This window comes from Mobula hypostoma, chromosome 1 (assembly GCF_963921235.1).
Source record: "Mobula hypostoma chromosome 1, sMobHyp1.1, whole genome shotgun sequence".
Classification (NCBI taxonomy): Eukaryota; Metazoa; Chordata; class Chondrichthyes; order Myliobatiformes; family Myliobatidae; genus Mobula; species Mobula hypostoma.
Genome location: NC_086097.1, coordinates 137697989 through 137720749, shown reverse-complemented (window position 1 = coordinate 137720749; position 22761 = coordinate 137697989). Strand labels below are relative to the sequence as shown.

The window sequence follows — 22761 nt, the reverse complement described above, 5'->3', positions numbered from 1 at the left end:
TACCTGAGATAGTACCATTTCCCTGCATTTGGTCCCTATCTCTAACCTTTTCTATCCATGTACCGCCTTCTATATATGGTTAATGTACCCGCCTCAACCTTCCATATACTGGCCATCCTCTACGAAGAAGGTACCCTTCGGGTTCGTATTAAAAATCTTGCCCCTCTCATTGTAAATCTAGGCTCTGTAGCTTTCGATTCCCGAATGCTGGCATTCATCCTATCTGTGTCCCATGATTCTATACGCCCCTCATTCGCATACGTTCCAGGGAATAAAATCCAGTGGTTTACGTCTTTGGCAAGGACCCCATTCTGCCATCTGATTCCCCCTGAACAGCCGTGCGAACCTTCCACGTCTACCCGACTGCAGGCGAGTCTCAAGCGCTTGCGGCATTGGCAGCGGACAGTCATCCCCCACTACCACCAGTCTCAAGCTTCCAAAATAGTTCGGATCTGACACTGTGGGGACGGCGACTTTGAAACACGGCTCCCCGTTCGGATACGGGCCTTCGACTACCGGGCATTGACAGCACAGCGACAACCTCACCCACCGCCAGATCGATTGCGTGAGTCTGCCAGCCCGGCCGCGGTCGATTGGTTGCGTCTGGCCCGGCCCGACTCGATTGTTCAGGTTGATTGGTGGGGCCTGGCGGTGGTCTCGGACTCGGAGGCGGCGGGGCCCCAGGCCTCGGCGGTAACGGGGAGTCCGGAACCGGGGCGGCTGATGATCCGCGGCGAGCCGCTGTTGCGGCGGTTCTGGGCGCTGAACAGGTGAAAGCGAGCCCATTCCTACTATTTGCTCCAGATCCTAGATTAACCCCCGACCCCCTTCCCACCTTATCCCCTGATCTGAACACCAGCCCCCATCTCTCGAACCCTCCAAGGGACAACCCCGGGCCCCTTATACTGAAAATGCTTCATGTTGAACCTTGTGGTCGGCAGTCCGGACCCGGGCACTACATACAATGCCCGACCAAGGTCAGCATAATCACAACAGCAGAACATCAAAACTGTAGACGCTGCAAATACAGTACTCAGCAGGTCAGGCAGCTTATGTGTAGAGAGAAACAGAATCGACGTTCCAGGCCTTTCGACAGAAAGTGAGAAAACAAGAGTTTTGAAATGCTGAGAGGGAGGGATAAAACAAAGGTCAAATGTGATAGCGAAGCCAGTGTTTCCCAAGTTGTTTTGTTTACAGAATTGCCTGTTCAATCGTTTAAAGACTGAGAGAAAACACAAAAATGGAATATGTAAACGGCGAAGTGCAGGTCAGAGCTGTTCAACCGGACAAAAAGGAGAATGCTGGAAATGCCAGCACACCAGTCAGTGTTTCTCGGGGGCTGAAATCCGTTCCCACGTGTTATTTTTAGTCCTTTGTCAGTCGTCTCCATTCAGTGTCCCCAGACTGTTGAGCCCTTAGCCAGTGAGAACAACATCTGCCTACTCTGTTTATGCCTTTCTGATCTTAAATTCTTGCAAGCTCTCTTAGAACAATTCTGGCTTCTCCAGTACATCCATTTAACTAAAGACCCTTATCCTTGGAATTATTATCATAAATCTCTTCTGCGACTGTTGTAGGTTACAACAGGACATTTTAGGGTGCAGAGCTGGCTGAGAAGTGGCATAGAGCTTAGATACTTATTAAATGGCAGAAAAACTTAATAACTATTTTGAGTCCATCTTCACCCTGGAAGACACCGCCAGTATGCCACAATTTCGAGAGTGTCAGGGGGCAGAAGTGAGTGTAGTTATTAAGGCAGAGATCCTTGGCAAGCTGAAAGGTCTGCAGGTGGATATGTCATCTATATCAGATAAACTACACCCCAGGGTACTGAAAGAGGTAGCTGAAGATATCATGGAGGCATTAGTAGTGAATTTTCAAGAATCACTGGATGCTGGAATGGTTCGAGAGGACTGGAAAATAGCAAATGTCACTCCACTCTTTAAGAAGGGAGTGAGGCAGAAGAAAGGAAACTATAGGCCAGTTAGCCTGGCTTCAGTAGTGGGAAGATGTTGGAGTCGATTATTAAGGATGAGGTTTCAGGGTACTTGGAGGCACATGACAAAATAGGCCAAAGTCAGCATGGTTTCCTTAAGGGGAAATCTTGCCTGACAAATCTGTTGGAGTTCTTTGAGGGAGTAACAAAGGAGAGTTAGTGGATGTTTACCTGGATTTTCAGAAGGCCTTTGTGCTGCACATGAGGCTGCTTAACAAGATAAGAGCCCATGGTATTACAGGAAAGATACTAGCATGGATAGAAGATTAGCTGATTAGCAAGAGGCAAAGAGTGGGAATAAATGGGCCTTTTCTGATTGGCTGCCAATGACTAGTGGGGTTCCATAAGGGTCTGTGTTGGGACCACTTCTTTTCACATTATATGTCAATGATTTGGATGATTGGTTTGTGGCCACGTTTGCAGACGATACAAAGATAGGTAGAGGGGAAGGTAGTGTTGAAGCAGGGAGTTTGCAGAAGGACTTAAACAGATTAGGAGAATGGAAAAAGAAGTGGCAGATAGAATATAGCGTAGGGAAGTGTATGATCACGTACTTTGGTAAAAGGAATAAAGGCATAGGTGGGGAGAAAATTCAAAAATCAGGTGCAAAAGGACTTGGGAGTCCTTATGCAGGATTCTTTAAGGTTAATTTGCAGGCTGATTTAGTGGTAAGGAAGATAAATGCAATGTTAGCATTCATTTCAAGAGGACTAGAATATAAAAGCAAGAATGTAATGCTGAACCTATATAAGCCATTGATCAGACTGCACTTGGATTATTGTGAGCAGTTTTTGGCCCCTTATTTAAGAAAAGATAAGTTGGAATTGCAGAGGTTCCAGAGGAGGTTCATGAGAAAGATTCCAGGAATGAAAGAGTTAATGTATGAGGAGCATTTGATGGCCCTGGGCCTGTACTCGCTGGAGTTTAGAAGAACCAGTGGGGGGGCGGGGGGATCTCATTGAAACCTATCAAATATTGAAAGGCCTCAATAGAGTGGATGTGGAGAGGGTGTTTCCTGTGTGGAGGAGTCTGGGACCAGAGGGCACAACTTCAGAATAGAAGGATGTCCATTTGGAACAGAGATGAGGTGGAATTTATTTAGCCAGAGGTTTGGGAATCTGTGAAACTCCTTGCTACAGATGGCTGTGGAGTCTATGACATTGGATATATTTAAAGCAGAGGTTGACAGATTCTTGATTAGTCAGGCATCAAAGCTTACGAGGAGAAAGCAGGAGATTGGGGTTGAGTGGGATAATCAATCAGCCATAATGGAATGGTGGAGTAGAGGTCTAGTATAGAACAGTACAGCACAGAGGCCTTCAGCCCATCTAGTCCATGCCAAACTATTATTCAGTCTCATCCCATCAACCTGCACCTAGATCGTAGCCCTCCGGACCTCTCTTATCCATGTGTGGATCCAATTTTCTCTTAAGTGTTGAAATCGAACTCTCACCACACTCTGAGTGAAGAAGATCCCCCTCATGTTCCTCTTAAACATCACACCTTTCGTCTTTAACCCATGACTTCTAGTTCTAGTCTCACCCAACCTCAATGAAAAAAGACTGCATTTACCTTATCTGTGTCCCTCATAACTTGTTATACCTCTCTTTCCATTTCTTACACTCCAACCAAGCAATAAAGTCCTTACCTATACAACTTTTCAGGTCCTCAAACCTAGCAATATTCTTGTAAGTTTTCTTTGCCCTCTTTTAATTGTATTGATACATTTTGTGTAGGTTGACCAAAACTGCATGCAATACTCCAAATTAGATCTCACCAACTTCTTATACAACTTCAACATAACACCCCAACTCTTGTATTCAGTACTTTGATTTATGAAGGCCCATGTGCCAAAAGCTTTCTTTATGACCCTATCTACCTGTGATGCCACTTTCAAGGAATTATGGATCTGTCTTCCCAGATCCCTTTGTTATACTGCATTCAACAGTGCCTTACCGTTCACTGTGTAAGACCTACCCTGTTTGGTCCTACTGAAGTGCAACACCTCGCACTTGTCTACATTAAATTCCATTTCCCATTTTTCAACTCCTTTTTCCAACCGATACAGATCCCTCTACAGGCTTTGATAGTCTTCCTCGCTGTTCACTATGCAACCAATCTTGGTGTCATCTGCAATTGCAGCTGGAGTTCAATCTGTAAAATTGTGAAATGGTTCTCTTTGGAAGGTCAAACTCAAAGGCAGAGTACAGGGTCAATGACAGGGTTCTTTAGCAGTGTGGAGAAACAGGGATTTAGAGGTTCACATCTGTAAATCCTCAAAGTTGCAGCTCAAGTTAACAGGCTGTGGAAGCTTTTGAGAGGTTGCAAAAGAAATTTATCAGGATCCTGCCTGGATTAGAGAGCGTGTCTTATGACGGTAGGTTGAATGAGCTAGGGCTTTTCTGTTTGGTGAGGAGGAATATGAGAGCTGATTTGCTTTACAAAATGATAAAAGACATGGATAGAGTAGATAGCCAGAGACTTCTTGCCAGGAGAAAATGGCTATTGAAAGGAGGCATAACTTTGAAGGTGTTTGGAGGAAATTCGAATGGAGGTGGCAGAAGAATGTTTTTTACACAGAGTGGTAGGTGTGTGGTACACGCTGCCAGGGGTGGTGGTAGGGGCAAATAAATTAGGGGCATGTAAGAAACTCTTGAGGCAGATGGATGAAAGAAAAATGGAGAGCTCAGTGGAAGGAAGGGTTAGATTGATCTTAGATTTGGTTAAAGGGTCAGCACCACATTTTGGATCGAAGGGCCTGTACTCTGTTGTACTATTCTATGTTCTAACTGTCCTTAGCCCTCTGAAAATATTTAGCCTTAGCCTGTGGTCAGTTTTCCCATACATAAACCCAGCTGGCTTTTGTTTGAGTTGAGTTCAGTTAAGGTGATCGGCCTGCAAAGCTGGGATGTTGGATATCCAACGAACACAAGTCAAAAATATCTGTCCGGATTGCTGATTTCCACTGTTGGACATGGTATGAATCTCTGATGTCTGTTATTATATGTCCTTGTGCTCAATTTGTCTCTCAGAATCCAGTATTTATCCCTTTCTGTCCTTGAGAAGGTGGGGTGGTGGGGTGAGTCGCTGCCTTCAACCAGTAAATCAGTCGTGATCACACTGATTTGTTGCCTTGCCATTTCACAAGTCGTTTAAGAATCAGTCCTCTGTGTGGATCACATGGAGACCAAACTGGGTAAGGAGGGCAAATTTCTTCCCCGGAATGACGTCAGTGAACCAGATGGGTTGTTATGGCAATCCAGTAGTTTTTATGGCTTCATTACTATATTCCAAAAAAATTAATCAAATTTAAGCTGCACAACTGCTGTGGTGGGATTTGAACTGGGGTCCCTATTTCTGATGACTGGCCCAGTAATGTAATTGCTGAATCACCACCACTCTTGTCCCGTGTACACTCTAGTTTGCTTTGGAAACTTCTTATTGTCGATTCGTACTCTGTTCACTTTAATTGAGGCAGCTAGCTTATAAATATCGACTACAAGTTAAAGATTACCAGAATTGTAGGTCTGTTTGCTGACCCCATATGTACACCCATCCTTGGGAATGTTGCCACCCGGAAAGACGGGGGTAGCAGATGCTTGAGAATATCTCCTCCTGTTGCTCTTCTCCAAGTCACCCCCATCCTGATTTGCAAATCTATTGTCGTGCCTCTCTCGTTACTGGATGTAAATCCTGGGACTCCCTCTCACACTGCACTGTGTAAGCACCTTCACTGGACTGCAGCAATTCAAAACACGGCTCATCGCCTCCTTCTCAAGGATAGTTAAGGAATGGGGAATAAATGCCAGTCTTGACAGTGACGCTCGGGTACTGAAAAATGAGTTTTCAAAAATAATTTGATGAAAGATTTTCAACAGATTGACATTGAGGTTATCTGTAGCAATTCCTTAGAATTTTCTTCAAAATGCTGCACGTTTCATTAGGAAAAAATTAATTAAAACAAGGAAGATCCACAAATAACCATGATTTCCCTTCTTAAATCAGGCTTTGTATCACAGGAGGTAATCAACATGCTCGCTGTGTGAGAACCTTCTCAGTTACTGATGCCATGAATGCACTGAGGCCATTCTACCTCGCTGTACACCCAGATTTCTTTGGCCAACATCCGAGAGAGAGGGTAAGTGGTGTGGGTGGGTGCTGTGCTGAAGAAATTAATGCCTTGAGAGGTTTTTGAGGGCCTAGAGGCCAGTTATTGGAACAGCTTTTACTATTCCGTCTATAAAATCCTTTGAGTTACAGTACTGTGCAAAAGTCTTAGGCACATGTATATAGCTAAGGAACCTAAGACTCCTTCACAGTATTGTATTTGTCAATGTGGGGTGGAGAGCAAGTTTCTAAAATCTGGTGGGAGCAAAGGATATTGGGAATGGCAAGGGCGGAGCGCCGTGGGAGGGGTGTGGGACAAGTGGCAGAGAAGGAGTGCCAGGGGCAGGGGGTGGTGTGGGTGCAGACACACCCAGCCCTGAGACGCCAGGCAAAGTCAGTTGATTCCAGACATTGGCTTATTGATCATTTCAGAATGTTTCTCTGGTGCTTTCCACTCCCTCCTTTTTTCCCAACCATGATTCCCCTCTCACAGCCCCCTTCCCACTCTCAGCCCACCATAGAGACTCGCATCAGAATCAGGTTTATCATCACTCACATATGTCTTGAAGTCTGATATTTGTGGCAGTACAGTGCATAAAATTACTACAATGCTGCACAAAAATCTTGGGCACCCTAGCTATATACATGTGCCCAAGACTTTTGCACAATACTGTAGTTCTGCAAGGTGCTGTAAGAAAATCTGTTTTTTTTGTGCAGGACGTGAATGAGAATTCTCTCAAGAAGCTGAATAACCATCTGGAGTGTCTGCAGCGACCTGGGCACAGAACTCCTCAACCGACCCAGCTCACTTTCTATGTCAGAGAGACCGCAGGCAATGCGAGTGTTGCTCAGTGCGTGAATACTTCAGGTCTGTCAAGTCAGTTGTCACATTGACATGATTGCACTTGCAACATGCTTGACTTAAAGCCTTTGTCAGAATGGTTTTGGTATGTGGAGTCTCAAAGCAGGACACACTGGAGGCATAGAGCTATAGAAATGTACAGCGTGGAAACAGGCCATTCAGCCCAGCTCATCCATGCCAACCAGTGAGAACTCATCTGTATTAAGCCCTTTGCCCAGCACCTAGTCCATCGCACTCTATACCAGGTGATCCACATGCTGATCTCGACACTTTTTACATGGTGTCGGTGACTTTACTTCCACCACTCTGTCAGGCGGGCTCTCCAGGTACTCACTCCTCTCTGGGTAAAAAGGTTCCCCCTCAGATCCCATCTGAATCTCTTACCCCATACCCTAAACTTGCATGCTCCAGTATTATCTTTCTCTAATTTGGGAAACAATTCCTGTATCTATTGTATACACCTCAATTGTGGTGTACCCCTTAATCCCCTCCAATCCAGGGAGAACAGACCCAGCTTCTCGGTAACTGAACAAAGTCTGTGCCCATCACCTCTTGCCTAGCTACTGAATCAGGAATTGTTTGGTTTAAGTCCTGGTCCAGGACCATGAGCAGGATGAATGGGTCCAGTTGAAGAGTAGTCATTGGGCTGAATCGCCTCTTCTTGTGTGGATTTCGCAATGTGCTTTAGTAAGTTTGTTTTAATAAGGTTAATAAACAATTATTTTGCTTAAGCTGGAAAGTTAAAGGCAAATGATTTATTTCAGGGTTTCGAATTGTCAGCTTCACCCTTCATACTCAGGACCTTCTCAGTACTGTTGTAAATATCTTGAAATGCTGCAATTTATCCAGTGACCATGTGCAGCAGTCAGAGGTTGCTGTGGACTTCTCTCATAAAAATGGAACCATTCCATTCAGTCGACCCATCCGGTGGGATAAGACGTATTACACCTTCACAGGATACCAGGACCCAGAGGAGGAGCTGGGTTCCGCTCGGCAACTGGAACCTACACTCAGGTATGAGTGCCTCCATATTCTTAGAGAAGCTAGGTTGTGCGGACGGGTCTTCATCTGGTGAGAAGTAATTCCCGTTGTTGACATTTCACGTTGGGGCTCAGTGTGCAGCATCCTTGCCTGTGGGTCAGGTTTATGTGTTTTATCTGCACTGCAGGGACTCGAACAGCCAGCCCAACCATCACCTCAGTGCTGGTGCAGAATGGAAACTGATAACCCACCCCTCTCTCAAGTGGATGTGAAAGAGTTCACAACCTCCTTAACACAACTCGCGTGACTGGAACAGAATCTCAAGTCAGAAACCATAAGACACAAGAACACAATTAGATCATTTGGCCCATCAAGTCTATTCCACCGTTCAAGCTGATTTATTATCTCTCTCAACCCCATTCTCCTGCCTTCTTTCCACAACTTCCTGACTAATCAAGAACCTATCAACCTCAGCTTTAAATATACCCAATGACTTGTCCTCCCCAGCCATTTGTGGCAGCAGGTACCACAGATTCTGTTCCTATGGCTAAAGAAATTCCTGCTCATCTCTGTTCTGATGGGATATGCTTGTATTCTGAGGCTGAGCTCTCTGGTCCTCGACTCTCCCACTCCCACAGGAGCAGGAGTCACCCCCTCAGGCCCCTGAAGCCTGCCTGCCATTCAGTATGATCACAGCTGATGTCTCCTGGGTCTGTGTTGGCGTTTTGAAAGGGCTCCCAGTCACTTGACAAACTTCACCCCCACTGCAACTACATGGTAACCTTGATGGCTCATGTCTATGGATTCCCAGGTCCTGCTGAACACCCAAATGGCTCGCCCTTTTAAAAAAAATTCTTCTGTTTTCTTGTCAAAGTGGATAAGTTCACATTTCACCACATTATATTCTATCTGCTGTGTTTTCTCTCTCACTCTCACTCAACCAACTTGTATCCCTTGTGGCCGCTGCATAGCCCACTTTTCTACCTAGCTTTGTATTGTCAGCAAATTAGGATATGTTCTTTAATTCCACCCTCACAGTTATTGTTACAGAATGCAGATGCTGAGGTCCCTGCACTGATCCCTGTGGCAGTGTGTGGCCAACTTGTTGAAATTTGGGTGACCCTCAAAACCAGAAATTAGTGTATTTGGACCAGAGAGCCTTTAAGGACCAGTGACACTGATCTTGATGTTCCTTTTGTAGGTTGTGGTTGAATAAAAATGTATCTCTCGCCTTAGAAAGACTGACTGCCAGTCTTCCACTGCGAGATGACCTTCAACGCCTAAAAACAGAGCTTTGTCAGCAACTGGAGATAACCGATATCAGGTATGTATGCTGAACACAAACTCAAGAAACAGAGAGAAACACTGTGTCATTTAGAGGTTTTTAAATGTGTCCTTGTGTGGTTTATTAATTTGTGATCTTGTGCCTCAGAGGTGTGAGCCCCATCTAGTCCTTTACCACATCCTGGACATTTCTTTGGCAAGTTCCAATTCGATGTTACATTGCAAGATGTAGGGCTGAACTAGACTTTTGCCGTCTCTTTGTCCTATTTGTAGAGCTGAACTAGACCTTTGCCATCTCTTTGTCCTATTTAACCATGAACTAACACTCTAACCCGGATTCTGTTCCTACCCTGCCTGTTTACTGAAACCCTCGCCTGGACTCCTGTTATTTCAGAATTATCCCGCTCTGTCTCCGCTACCTGTCAATTAACTTGCCCCAGTTCCCACTTGCCCAGCACCCTCTGTGCTCATTTACGTACACCAACATCCTGATTTTAAATTGAAATTTTTAATCATTCCTTTCAAATCCCTCCATGGGCCTCTCTCTATAACCTTTTTCACGTCTCCAACCGTCCATCCTGTACCACCTGGGTTTCCACCACAACTCTGTAAACTCTAAGCTTTGTCACTGCAACACGACATCACTCTTGTCTCTTTTAAGTCACTCCACAAAACCTTCACTACTAAGCTTTTGGTCATCTTCCCCGGAGTTCCACGTGGATTCATGCAGACTTGGCTTAATGGCTTCATTATGGAATGCTGTGGGATATTTTGCTGTTGTTTTATAAATATACAGCCACTCATTTATTATGTCCCAGAGTGTAGGTTTACCTGCAGTGTATAATAGTGTCTGTCAGAGTGGTGCCGGTATTGAGGGCTTCAGCTGATCATTAAGAGGCCTTCCTGTTTTCACACCGCTGCAGTAAAATCCATAAAAGGATCAGGACTGACCTGGTGTCTGAATAAATGAGTCATGGCCAGTCAAGGTTATCATTCACATAACTGCTTCAGAGAGTCTCGTGATCGCTGCCAGCTGGAAAGCTAAGGGGCAGCAGGTGCGTGGGAAGCCACCACATTCACGATTCTTCCCAGTCACACAGCGGCCTAATTTGGAAATAGGTAGTCAATCCCTGTTGCTGGGTCTGATTCTAGAACTATCTACCTCACTGCAGCTTTCCTTACGCCTTCTCAAGGAAAAAGGTTGGGCCTTGTCATCATGTCATTTCCCAGAAATGGACTTTAGAAACACTGTGATCAGCGGACTGGGAGGGAACTGGTATCAGTAAGGGAAACCAACTGGATCTTGCACATATTCAAAAGTATAAAATGAAAAACTCCACTCATTGTTACATGGAAAAATCCAGCAGTCAAACTTGGCCATCAGAGAGATTCCCTTCCTTCCCTTGAAGTAAGTTGTGGAATCTTTTACCCTCTCCTGGAAGATGGCATACAGACCTCATTTAATATTTCCAGTGAAAGGCAGCCCCTCAGATTTAATGGTCAGGTCTCTGGTGTGGTGCTTTAACTCAGGGGTCCCCAACCTTTTTTGCATTGCGGACCGGTTTATTATTGATAACATTCTTGCGGACCGGCCGACCGGTGGGGGTGGGGGGTAGGGTTGCCAACAGACAAGAGTAGCAGTCAAATACGTTGTGTTAACCCCTAGAAAGACTATAATTACCATGAAGCCATGCGCGGGCACCAGTGCTCATGCGTGTACGTACCAATTTTTTTTCCCTCCAAATCGTTTTTGGCGATTCTGTTTGGTGGGGGGGGGGGTGTTAATCACGACCGGAATATAGGTGATAAGTGGCTAATACACTCAATTTTGTTTCTAAAAGGGTTTATCTAACGATTTTAATATTAAACACACAGCGCATATTTTCCTCACATGAATATAGTGATAAGTCAATTATCAGGGGAGGACAGGGGAGCTTGAAGCAAGTGTTGAATGAACTTCCAGTACAAGTGGTAAAGGCAGGTTCAATATTATCATTTAAAGAAAAATTGGATAGCTATATGGACAGGAAAGGAATGGAGGGTTATGGGCTGAGTGCAGGTCGTGGGACTAGGTGAGAGTAAGCATTCAGCACGGACTAGAAGGGTCGAGATGGCCTGTTTCCGTGCTGTAATTGTGATTATGGTTATATAAGTCACTTAAAGCATCATAACATTTTAAGTAACGTTTGGATATTAAACACACAGCACATATTTTCCCTGTATGAACATATAAAATAATTGCAACACGCCAATATCGCTGAATCAGTGGGAGCCCTGGGCTTGTTTCCCTGTAACAAGATGGTTCTATCAAGGGGTGGTGGGAGACAGCGATACTCGAAGGGAGCTCCTTATGTCCAGTCTATTCCGCAATTTAGTTTTCGTTGCATTCATTGCAGAGATATGTTGGAAATGGAAGCAACGTTTTCAGTGCTTTCGTGGCTGTCTCAGGATATTTAGCCTTGACTTTGATCCAGAATGCCGGCAGAGATGTTATGTTAAACATACTTTTCAGCCCGTCGTCATTTGCAAGCTTGAGGAGTTGATCTCCTTCCCGCGCCGACATGGATGACGCGAGGGTAATGACCTCGCATGTGTTCAAGTTCAACAGTGGGTGTGACAGGGAATGAGGAAAGGTGCAGCTGACTCATATCGCCAAATCATATCGTTTCCTCGCGGCCCGGTAGCACATGCTTTGCGGCCCCTTACCGGTCTGCGACCCGGTGGTTGGGGACCGCTGCTTTAACCCACAAACTTCAGAAAAGGTGTGCTTCACTCACGCTGTCCCATGCACACACACTTTGATAAATTGAAGTTGTAAAAATGCTTCTGATCCTTTAGTTCATGGAGCTGTGCTGTGGTAAGTTGATCCTAATTTTCTTCTTGGCTTAGATGGCGGAAGAGTTGGGGAGTGGCTCATCGGTGCAGCCAGCTGCACAGCCTGAACCGATTTGCCCAGCAGAACTCTGCAGTCTTGCACAATATCAAAGGTGTGTCTTCAGATACTCACCCGCTCTCGACAGACTGATGGTATGCAAGTAAAACCTGTATCCAGAATTCATTCTGCGCCACTTAACCGCCTTTAACCACCTCCCACTGACATTGAGGCACGAGAGATGGCCGATGCTGCCGCCTGGAGCAAAAAGCAAAGTGTTGGTGGATCTCAGTGGGTCAGGCAGCATCAGTGGAGGGAAATGAATAGTTGATGTTGTGGGTTGAGACCCTTCATCTCTTTCAGTCCACAGATGCTGCTTGACTCACTCAGTTCCTCAAGCATCTTGTTTTTACTTCCTCTGCTGACACTGTTTGATGACCTAACTGTTTGATTTGCCCCCCAGGGTTTGATTTATGTGCTTTATGAAAAATAAAACACGTAAATTGCTTCCCCGGTGTCTTTCAGCACCTCAACAAATTCCAAATTGCTATTAAGCCAATGAGTTAATGTGTGGTGTAATCACTGTTGTGACGCAGGTAACATGGCAGCCATGTTATGCATAGCAAGCTCCCATAAACAGCAATGTTATAATGACCAGATAATCACTTCTAGTTTCATTAGTGTTGGCGGTACAGTAATGAGAACTTTGTTGACATAGTCTATGGGATGTTTCTGATCACGTGAAGAAAGGAGTGCCCCAGTTAAATGAGTCATCCATGGCACTGTGTCTTTAACAGTGTGACTCTCCCCCAGCACTGTGGCTCACATTCTGAGATGTCAGCAGTGGGACAGGACTTGATTTTGCCCTGGGGGTGAGATTGCTGACCCCTAAGCTAAACTCTCCAGAGCAGAACGTTTCCTCGGGCAGAGTTGCCACGGATAAGGAGACTGGTTTCTCACAAATGAGATCAGGGAGCCCTGAAAGCAAAGGGTGACTGGAACCTGCTAATCGCTCAGCCAAAGCATAGTGGGAATCAGAGGATAATCAGAATCTCCGGGAATTCGGTTGGCTTAGAGCATTGAAGGATAAACCAATTTGAGCTGCAGGTCTGCCATGATCCTTTTGAATACAGGAATGGCTTCGTGGGGCAGAATGGCCTCTCCAAGAGCCTTTCTTCTTTCTCTTTCAGTACTTGTGGCTCACTGACCGTGACTAAAGGCATTGCAGGAGGTTTGTTGGCTGTTACTGGGGTTTGTAGGGATTGAAGAGAATAAGAACATTCTCAGCCAGCTGGACAGCAGTAGACATGTCAACTGGTCCAAGTGAAGAGTCTCAACCCGAAACGTTAACTGTTCATTCCATCCCCCCCATCCCCACAGATGATGCCTGCCCACCGATTCCCTCCAGTGGAGGGGTGATGGAGGATGGTAAGGCCAGCTGTGTTGGTTGAGGGGAGACCGTTTACCTTGGTCACTTTGGATCTATGCGTGTCTTTGGCAAAGTAGCGAAGGCCAAGAGGAGACTTAGTAGAAGTATTCAAATAGTGATACAGTAAATAAGAAAAAAAGTATCTCCTATGGTAAACGGGTTTGTAACCAGAAGGTACAGAACGAAGGAATTGGCAAAGGAAATAGGTGGCACTGAGCATTAATTTGTACAGTGATTGTGATCTGAGAAATCATGGTAGGGCTGTGTGGAGAGAGGGGACTGGGAGTAACTGAGACTCTTAAAATTTTGAACAGGTAGGATGTGTGGAAAGCCCTCATAATGTGCAGTATCACACTGTGATATTGTGTTTAGAAGACCTTGGTGCTGTGATGATGGAGAACTTCGGGGAAGTTCAAACAAGGCAAGTATTGGGACGTGTGGAGCCAACTGTTCACGTTTCCAGATGGGAATTAGAACAAGGTGGCAGCACTCAATTCACTCACGTACTTGGTCACAAACATCTCCTATCTGGCTGACCTCGTGCTTCCTCCTGCAGGAGGTTGCAGAGAATCTGCCTCTGTAAATCAGAACTAGTACGTGTCTGAGAACTTCCCAGGCTTTTCTCAGTTCTGACTCTTTGGGGAAATTATTGAACCAAAGGAAGTCTGAGCAGAGGAAGGGCCGTGCGTCCATGATGCAGTCCTAGGGCCTTCTGCTCTTCTCTCAATGCTGTACACTTTCCCAAGCTTTTCAGTCATGCTGCAGATTCCTGTTCAAACCTAACCCTTGGGCACTAACATTGAAACCATAGGGTTTTACTGGAAATTGCAAGTGAACTATGGTGTGCTTTTAGCTTCTTGTCCTGTAGACTGCTGCTGGCTCCATTTTCTTTGCACCAAGACACTGCTCTAATGCTTCAAATTTCCCAAGCTACCTGCCACTTTGGAGCTAAGATATATGAGTTCATTGACTTTGATGTATAACCTTTCCTCTCTCCCTTACCCTCTTTTCTGAGCATTTTCCTTATCCCTCCTCACCTCCTTATCAATTCCGTTACTTTGAGAAACAAAGAGGTGGTCAGTCCTTCGAATTCTCTCTCAACACAATGTGCTTGCTTTAATTAAACATCCCTGGAATTCTGCCCCCCCTCAAATTTGAAAATTGAAATTGACCCTCACCATCTGCAGTGTTTGGAGAGACGAGAGGAGGCGGGCAGAGAGTGGGACTGGACGTGAGTTCCAGATTTGCACTGGTATGACCCGTTTATTTCCTGAATCTTGTTGTGCCTTTTGTTACTGACACCACCTGTCTCCTGACCAAGTCCTTAAATCAGATTAAACACCCTTTTAGGACTACTCCCACCCTTAGTCTTCCAAATGCAGGGACCATGCACCTGGGTGTGGAGTCCGCCCTATTAGATTATCCATTTTACTCCTGATATCCACATAATAATTCTGTACTGTGTTCCCCATAACGCCCAACTTCCTTCCTGAGATGTGGTGACCATAATCTTGAATTGGAAATAATCAATTTAAAATAGAAGTCTGTGGTACATTTTCTGCATTACGTGTTGAAGTAAACTGCTTATGCTGTGTTCTGGATTTGGCTGTTTTCTGCACAGGGTGTACAATAATTTTTGCAGAGCACTCTGGAATGAATGCCGCAGGGCAGATTATGTTGGGAACTGTAGATGTCCATCATCACTGGACAAAAGTAAGTCAAACTAATTAGTAACAGCTACAAATGTTCTTAGGTACAGCTTGTGCATTTGTGTGTTCAGTATTTTGGTGCTAATTGTATTGTCTCAGCTTAGTCTGGCTGTGCCCACTTCATGTTCGTAGAGTGACAGGAAGATGCCATGCTAGTTAATAAAGATTATCTGACCCTTCATATTGTTACATGGGGAAACAACTTCCAGTTATACACCAAGAAATCTTTGATAGCAAGATGTGATAGCAAGGATCAATGGCTTAAAAATAGTCAAAAAGTTAATACTTAGCAAGCGGTTTAAAAGAGAAAGGTTTACAGAAAAAATTTCAGACATTAGGAAATTGGCAGCTGGAGGCATTAATGGTGCAATAATTGAACTCTGGGACCTTTAAGAGGTAGAATTAAAGGAGTCCATAGATGAGCAGGTTTTTGGCCTGGATGAGTTTCTGGAGGTTGGGAAGGGTCTGTCCATGGAGGACTTAAAGCCAGCATGAGACTTATTTACAGTTTGCGCATTGAGCCATGATTTGATCTAGGTGAGCAATGAGGAGTGAAAAGTGAACAGGACTTGATGCTAATTACGATAGTTGATATTAGGATGAGTACCAAATTCCGTAAGAGGTGAGAGGCAAGTAACGAATGTAACAAAGGAATAAAGTGCTTGAGATATGTGTAAATACACCAAAGATTATTGCAATAAATCTTTAACCTGTTCTTACTTGAAGCTGTTGGAGAGGTTGCCTACCTACTATGATCTTCACCACCATGTTTGCTTGTTGGAAGAGAGGATCAGCTTCCTTCTGGGAGACATGGAGTTAATTTACAATGAAGACCTGCAGCCTGTGATGATGCTAGAGGATTATTACAGAATGTTAACAGTCTTCCATCAGAATTTGACTGTCAACCGACCTCTGTTTCATCCACGAAGTCTAAAAGGACTGCAGATGATTCTAGAAAAGTGAGTGACAGCAAACAAAAAGTCTGATCCATGAGTGTCTGAGCTTTGCCTCTGAAGTTGTTAGGGTACTGTGCATGACTTGCTCTGAGAGGCCGAAATAGAAAAACATAGAAAACCCACAGCACAATTCAGGCCCTTCGGCCCACAAAGCTGTGCCGAACATGTCCTTAGAAATTACCTCGGGTTACCCATAGTCCTCTATTTTTCTGAGCTCCATATGCCTATCCAGGAGTCTCTTAAAAGACCCTATCTTATCCTCCACCACCGTCGCCGGCGGCCCATTCCACACACTCACCACTCTCTGCGAAAAAAAAACTTACCCCTGATATCTCCTCTGTACCTACTTCCAAACACCTTAAAACTGCGCCCTCTCGTGCTAGCCAATGCAGCCTTGGGGAAAAGCCTCTGACTATCCACATGATCAATGCCTCTCATCATCTTATACATCTCTGTCAGGTCACCTCTCATCCTCCGTCGCTCCAAGGAGAAAAGGCCGAGTTTACTCAACCTTTTCTCATGAGGCAAGCTCCCCAATCCAGGCAACATCCTTGTAAATCTCCTCTGCACCCTTTCTATGGTTTCCACATCCTTCCTGTAGAGTGGTGACCAGAACTGAGCCCAGTACTCCCAAGTGGGCTCTGACCAGGGTCCTGTGTAGCTGCAACAATAGTGAATGGGTGGAGTCTGAAAAGTCCAAGGGTAATTTTGCTTTGCGTGCTGCAAAAGAGTTGCCCAGTCTGAGTAGGCATCTCAGCTGCATTTAACTTCAGTTGTATTTATATAATGGAGAACTTGTTTTCTACTTGTAAGCAGCAGTTACAAATGTACACAATGAAGTGGCCCCTTGATCCTGCTCAACCCACATTAATGGCTGATCTAATTGTAACCTTAGCTCCTCACTCCTGCCCCTTGCTTATGTAACCCTGCCACCGGGCTCGTATAAAAACTTGGCTTACTAGCTAACTCTGCTAACAGCCACGTCACTCAGCAGTGAGAAGGCCACCTTTCATAAGCAATAAATGTCTAGGGTTGGTATGATTTGGGGTTCAACCAAACAGAAAAGTTGGGATGTTCCAGTTGAGGAACTTTGATTGTAGTGAATGCCGTGCAAATACTGCCCCATACACAGTTATCAATCGTCCAGGAAATAACAGATCATACACTGGCATAAAATTACAAAGAAAGTGTATTTACCAATATTTCAACTTTAACAGACAGTTAACAGAAAAAGAAAAGAAAAATAAAAGGGCCTATTACAGTTAAACTAGTCCAATCGTGCACATAAATGTTGGAGCTCATTACTGTGGTAGTCGGGTGTTATCGCTTTACCCTCGCACTGAACCGATGTCCTGCGTGAGAGACACCAGCCACAGTCAAAACTCTCCTCGAAGACCATCTTGAACAAACTGGCTAACTCAGGAGTACTGGCACTTATTCCTTGGAACCATTTGTCTGCGCAAAATACTTCTTACAGTGGGGTCTCTCCTTCGAGCAGCATTCTGCATTCTGCGAGCAGTTTGCCTTGTGCCCCGCTCTGCAGATCCTGCCAGAAGACCCCAAACCAGACTACTGTCTTTCAGAAATCTGATCCCGCCCAGCTCTCCCAAATCTTCCATTGCATCCCACTGAGCAGGAAGTTACAATGTGAATCAAGACAAACCCGATTGTCTGACACAACATTCCTAACTAGGACAAAATGGCTCTTTATCTTTAGCCAAAGCCAAAACACTCTACAGAATACACTGCTTTACAGAAAACTATTAAAATAAAAACACCTCACAGCATAGCAATAGAAATCTTAACCAAGGCATGACACTTAACACATGTACATCTACCTTGGTCTTAAACCCTGCGTCCACTCTCCTTTGGGGATGCCTTTCACAGACTCTGAGTGCTCCAACAGAAAAAAGAATTGCTTTGTCCCTGTCCCACCTCCAGTTCCACTGTTATTTCAAAAGTGCCAAGTTATTTTCTGGTCTCATAACTTTTACTCGGAGGAGAAATGAAAACCTTTTGCTCAAGATTTTACCAGTCTTTTGAAGAGCAAAGGACTAACTTGCATCCGAGTGAATAGTTACCTCTCCGCAGCCAAAAATAATTAACAGTTGTCCCATTGCTCTTTCTGAGCACTTGTTTCTGCAATCTGATTCTGACGTTTCCTCTAATAGCTCTTTAAAAACAATACTTTGGTTGTGACGTTCTGAAGTTGTGAGAGGCAGTCAGGGTCACGTTTTAAATGTTCCTTTATACTCCTCCATTCTTTCAACTGTGTCCGCTAACCAGATGTTGTTCTGTCATTTCAGAGGCTCTTCTGCACCTATTCTTCTTAAGACAGGCCAGCTGAGAGTGCCCGTCACTTGTGACCCCACTGCCTTGCAGTGGTTTATTCTGAGCCACACACAAACAGCCAGAGATTTCCTGAGGAACGAGGAGGAGTAAGTGAAAGATTCTAACCTGTCGCACGCTGAAAATGAGAGAGCGTAACTTGAAAGCAATCCAATAGGATTGGGATATGTGATCTAGGTGTCACATTGACACACTGCATGCTTGCACATGAGGTGTGTCCAGTGTGGTTTTGGAAACTGGGTGAGTCACTTAATTGTTTCTCAGTTTGTGACTTACAGTAGAATGGAAATGGGAATCAAAACCAGTTAGTGCGCTGCTACCGATTTTAGTTATCCTTCTCAAATGATTATTTCATTGCTGTAAAAGTATATGCAACTTCAAACACTAGTATTTGTGTTCCGCTTGTGTTTCTCTCTATAGCCTTATATTCCTTTCTCCTTTCTACTTCTCTGGCTTCCTCTTCAACATGTCCATGCTGTTCACCTTGATCAGTGTGATAACATTGTCCCAATTTCCTACGGATTTATCAATGACCATCTCAATTTTGACACTCTTGTGTAGCACCTTGGGATATTTACCAATGTAAAATGTAATCCACTTGCAAATTGTTGATTACCACCCATTCAGGGTGCTGTCATTAGAAGCCAGTCCATTCTAGGTCAAGGATATTACTTACTTACTGAAGTTTGTTCAAAATGAGCGAAATAGAAAATTCTGAAGATTTGCAACTTGTCTTACATCTCAGTTCCCTGAAATTGATATACAGTTTACGCCTGAAAGTCACTAATCACTCTTTTCCAACAAGTTCTAGGCCTACATGTTTTTACTCCAGAATATAATGAACTTTTTTTTCAATCCCGATAGGTTAAAAGTACAACAGGAAGATCTAATCAAAGCTTGCACAGAGAGGTTTTGGCTCAAGAGACTGTACAAAGAGCAAAGTGTATCCAGCGAACAGATGATACAGTCATGTAAAAGACTGCTTGAGGAACAGATGGAGTTATCTGGGATACACCTGTGCATTTCACATTTCTACTCAGTGTTACAGGATGGTGACTTGTGCATTCCCTGGAACTGGAAACAGTAGATGGGGGAAAAAAAGCAGAGAAAACATTTGGGTGGTTTCTGCTAGGATGGAACAGTGCCAGGTGACTACATGAAATTCACATGTGAAAACTGGACATCTGCATTGTTTTTTTTGGAAGTGCAGTTGACATCCAGGGCTGGGAAATCCTAGCTTGGCAACTGTATTCTGATTTGTGCGAATATAACAGCATATAATATGCCAAATGTGATGAGTCCCACCAATTCTTCCATCTGACTCGTCGTTCTTGGTATTTCCACGAGTGCAGCCAGTTCGTACTCAGGCAAGAGGATTTGCAAGCCTCCTTCAGTGAAGGAAATACGAATGCAGGCAGTTTTTGGCTGAGATTTTGAAGCTTCACAAAGGATTGTGGAACTTACCCATTCTCTCAGCAGGAATCTTTGTGCAAGATTAGTGAAATCTTGGTGGTGATTACAGGAATGCTTACATAAGGAAGAGTACAATGATGCTTGGGCTTAGCCAATGATAGCCCAGAATTGCACTGCAAAGAAATTCCTCCAAAATCCAAAGGAGAAAATAACAGCAAATACCATCCAAAGAGGAAAGAAAGAGACATAGTACTGCAGGTGCTGTTATCTGCTGGAGGAACTCAGCAGGTTGAGCAGCATCGGAAAAATTCTTCATCTTCAGAATAAGTCCTTTCCTGATGAAGGAGCTGCAGGTACATTTGACCCTCAGACCTGGAAGCTGAGCTGTTATAACTCTTCATTGAACTGCAGTCCTTGAGGTGGTGTGTACCCGGTCTGGGCTGGTTAGATGCCGTGGAATTGCTGCCTCTGTTGTGGTTTATTCTGTTGACTGCAATTCTTCAGCAGGACACCTTCACAAATGAAGCTAGTTATCAACTGCAAGCAGAATATTTCAAAGTCAAATGGTTTATTATACAGTGATTAGCAATTTGATGTAAAGTACTACAGTGGATTCTGGTTACATGGGGCAGCCACTTATTTGGAACAACCCTTAAAGAACAGAATTGGGAAATAAGTCGGGATTCCCTTTGTTTATTTGGAACATTATGCTGCTTAACTGAGACAGGAGACTGTTACCAAACAGGTTTCACCTAGAATCTGTGGCATGCACTTGTGTGGCCATTAGGTATTACGTGCGTAGAGAGAACACTTCATAAATAGCATCGGATGTGTGGGTTTGTGTTCAAAGAACAGTGATTTTTGTCACTGATAGTTGGTGAGAAATAAGCAGTAAGACAATTCGGAACTGTTTTCCTCACTACAGTTTCAAATATTCAGACTTGGGGATGCCAAAAGGGGCTAGGAGTGAAAATTCGACTATTTTGCCACCAGCAAGTAGGAACTACCAAGTATTTGAAAGCAACGACAATCACCTTGAAATTTACAAAAAAAAGATTTGGAGAATACTATCGTCGAAAGCATTATACGAAGGCAGTTCGTTATTTACACTAGGTGTCTGCGCTGAATTTGTTCATTTACAGTCAATCAAAAGAACACAACAGCATACACTAGATGAATTCCTCTGATAATTATGAACTAATACAGTTTTATAGTACTGTAGCAGTATGGGTAGTGTTCTAATTTGTTCTGTATTTCATTTAAATACATAATTTGTTACTCAGATAAACGGTAGTTTGTCTTTTTTATGCCTTTTTTACAAATTCCATGAAACTTCAGCTAATTGGAGCAGCCACTTAATTGGGCCAAAATCTATTGGTCCCAATGTGTCCCAGTTAACCAGATTCCTCTGTATTAATGTTCAAGCTGAACTAATACCTTTGATACTATTAGCCAAAGTGCCAAACCTTGCCTCCCAACCTCATTTTCTGTTCAAGGCACCTGAGGGCAGAGGAATATTACAAACTGAAAATCTCTTCTTTTGCAATGTTGACCGTTACGCATTTTATTTGAAGCTTTGGTTCTGAAATTCGAGTGGCTGCCAGCAGTCTGTCCACTGCTGCTGCTTATTCTCCATTTGCAAATGAACTTTCATCTTCATACCTTGAGAATACAAAAGCCAGTAAATTAAAATACCTCCTTGAACGTGAAACAACGAATATGTTCCAAAAAATGAATATCTTCTCAGCACAATCTGCTGAGACACTAGGACTCTGAATATTGCTTGCATTTGTTACTAGAAACATTTTCATTGCCAATAGCATTTCCAGTTCTAACAGGAAACAAGGAATTGGGAGTAGTTCATGTTACAGGTTGAGTACCCCTTATCTGAAATCAAGTAGGGTAAGTAGGTTGTCCCGTGATTAGGTTAGGGTTAAATTGAGGGTTGCTGGTCGCACAGCTCAAAAGGCTGGAAGAGCGTATTCTGCGCTGTATCTCTAAATAAATAAATAAGATTAAAATCTTTGGGTCCATGTTGCTCTGATTTGAATTACTGAATACATGTTCAAGAAAGAGGATTCATACAAGAATATAATAAGTAAGTCATAGAACCCTTCAAAGCTGATGTGCTATTCACCAAAGTTGTGGCCAATCAATTTCAATTCTACTTTCCTGTCCTATATAATAGTGCTCAAAAATCTGTCCATGGCAGCCTTGGTGATTAAGAACCCACTGCCTTCTTAGGAAAGAATTCCAAAGATTCATAACATTCTGACTGAGACTTTCCCCTAATCCCAGGTTTAAAAGCTGTAACACACTTATTTGAGATTATGACTTCCTGTGCCCGGACATTCCAACCTCTATCAATCTTAACTAGGTAGGAAGATGCCAGCTGCTTCTTAAACCATGTGCCCACATCATGATGACCTCCAGTAAGCATCTCTTCCCTTTCCCTCCTTTCAGAGGCACGTAATCTATGAGACAAAGGAACTAAAGCCACTCCATGAAAGTACAGGCAATGACCATCTCCAACAAGAGAGAATCTCACTACCTACACTTGACATTCAATACCTGACAACACTGGAGACTCGGATTCAATCCTGACCTGTCAGTGTGGAGTTTGCATGTTCTCCCTCTGAACTGCATAGGTTTCCTCTGGTTTCTCTCTACATCCCTAAGGTCAAGTGGCCGCTGTAAATTGCCCCTAGTATGTATGTGAGTGGAAGCATCTGGAGGAGTGGATGAGAATGTAGGAAGAATTGTTTAAAAAGGTTAATGATGAGCAACTCAAAGCCCTTCACCA

At 44.0% G+C, this 22761-nt stretch overlaps 1 protein-coding gene across 3 annotated transcripts; it reads left to right on the top strand.

Annotated features, from left to right (window-relative positions):
• The first annotated feature begins 192 nt into the window (after positions 1-192).
• tcaim (T cell activation inhibitor, mitochondrial) lies at positions 193-21963 on the top strand. Of its 3 annotated transcripts, none has more exons than XM_063056689.1 (10): positions 193-565; positions 6002-6134; positions 6821-6971; positions 7730-7979; positions 9148-9270; positions 12120-12217; positions 15153-15244; positions 15967-16199; positions 18503-18634; positions 19410-21963. In XM_063056689.1, the coding sequence occupies exons 2-10, from the start codon at positions 6066-6068 to the stop codon at positions 19630-19632; spliced, it is 1371 nt and encodes a 456-aa protein (XP_062912759.1). In that variant the 5' UTR covers positions 193-565; positions 6002-6065; the 3' UTR covers positions 19633-21963. The 3 variants fall into 3 exon arrangements, with proteins under 3 accessions (XP_062912759.1, XP_062912750.1, XP_062912768.1); XM_063056680.1 differs by having other exon boundaries at positions 194-770; positions 19410-21962; XM_063056698.1 differs by lacking the exon at positions 193-565 and adding an exon at positions 849-4973.
• The last annotated feature ends 798 nt before the right edge of the window (positions 21964-22761 follow it).

Coding starts and splice junctions, on each gene's coding strand:
- tcaim (XM_063056680.1), top strand. CDS start 724: ATGATCCGCGGCGAGCCGCTGTTGCGGCGGTTCTGGGCGCTGAACAG. Junction 7,980..9,147: donor CAACTGGAACCTACACTCAG/GTATGAGTGCCT, acceptor TTCCTTTTGTAG/GTTGTGGTTGAATAAAAATG. Junction 9,271..12,119: donor CTGGAGATAACCGATATCAG/GTATGTATGCTG, acceptor TTCTTGGCTTAG/ATGGCGGAAGAGTTGGGGAG.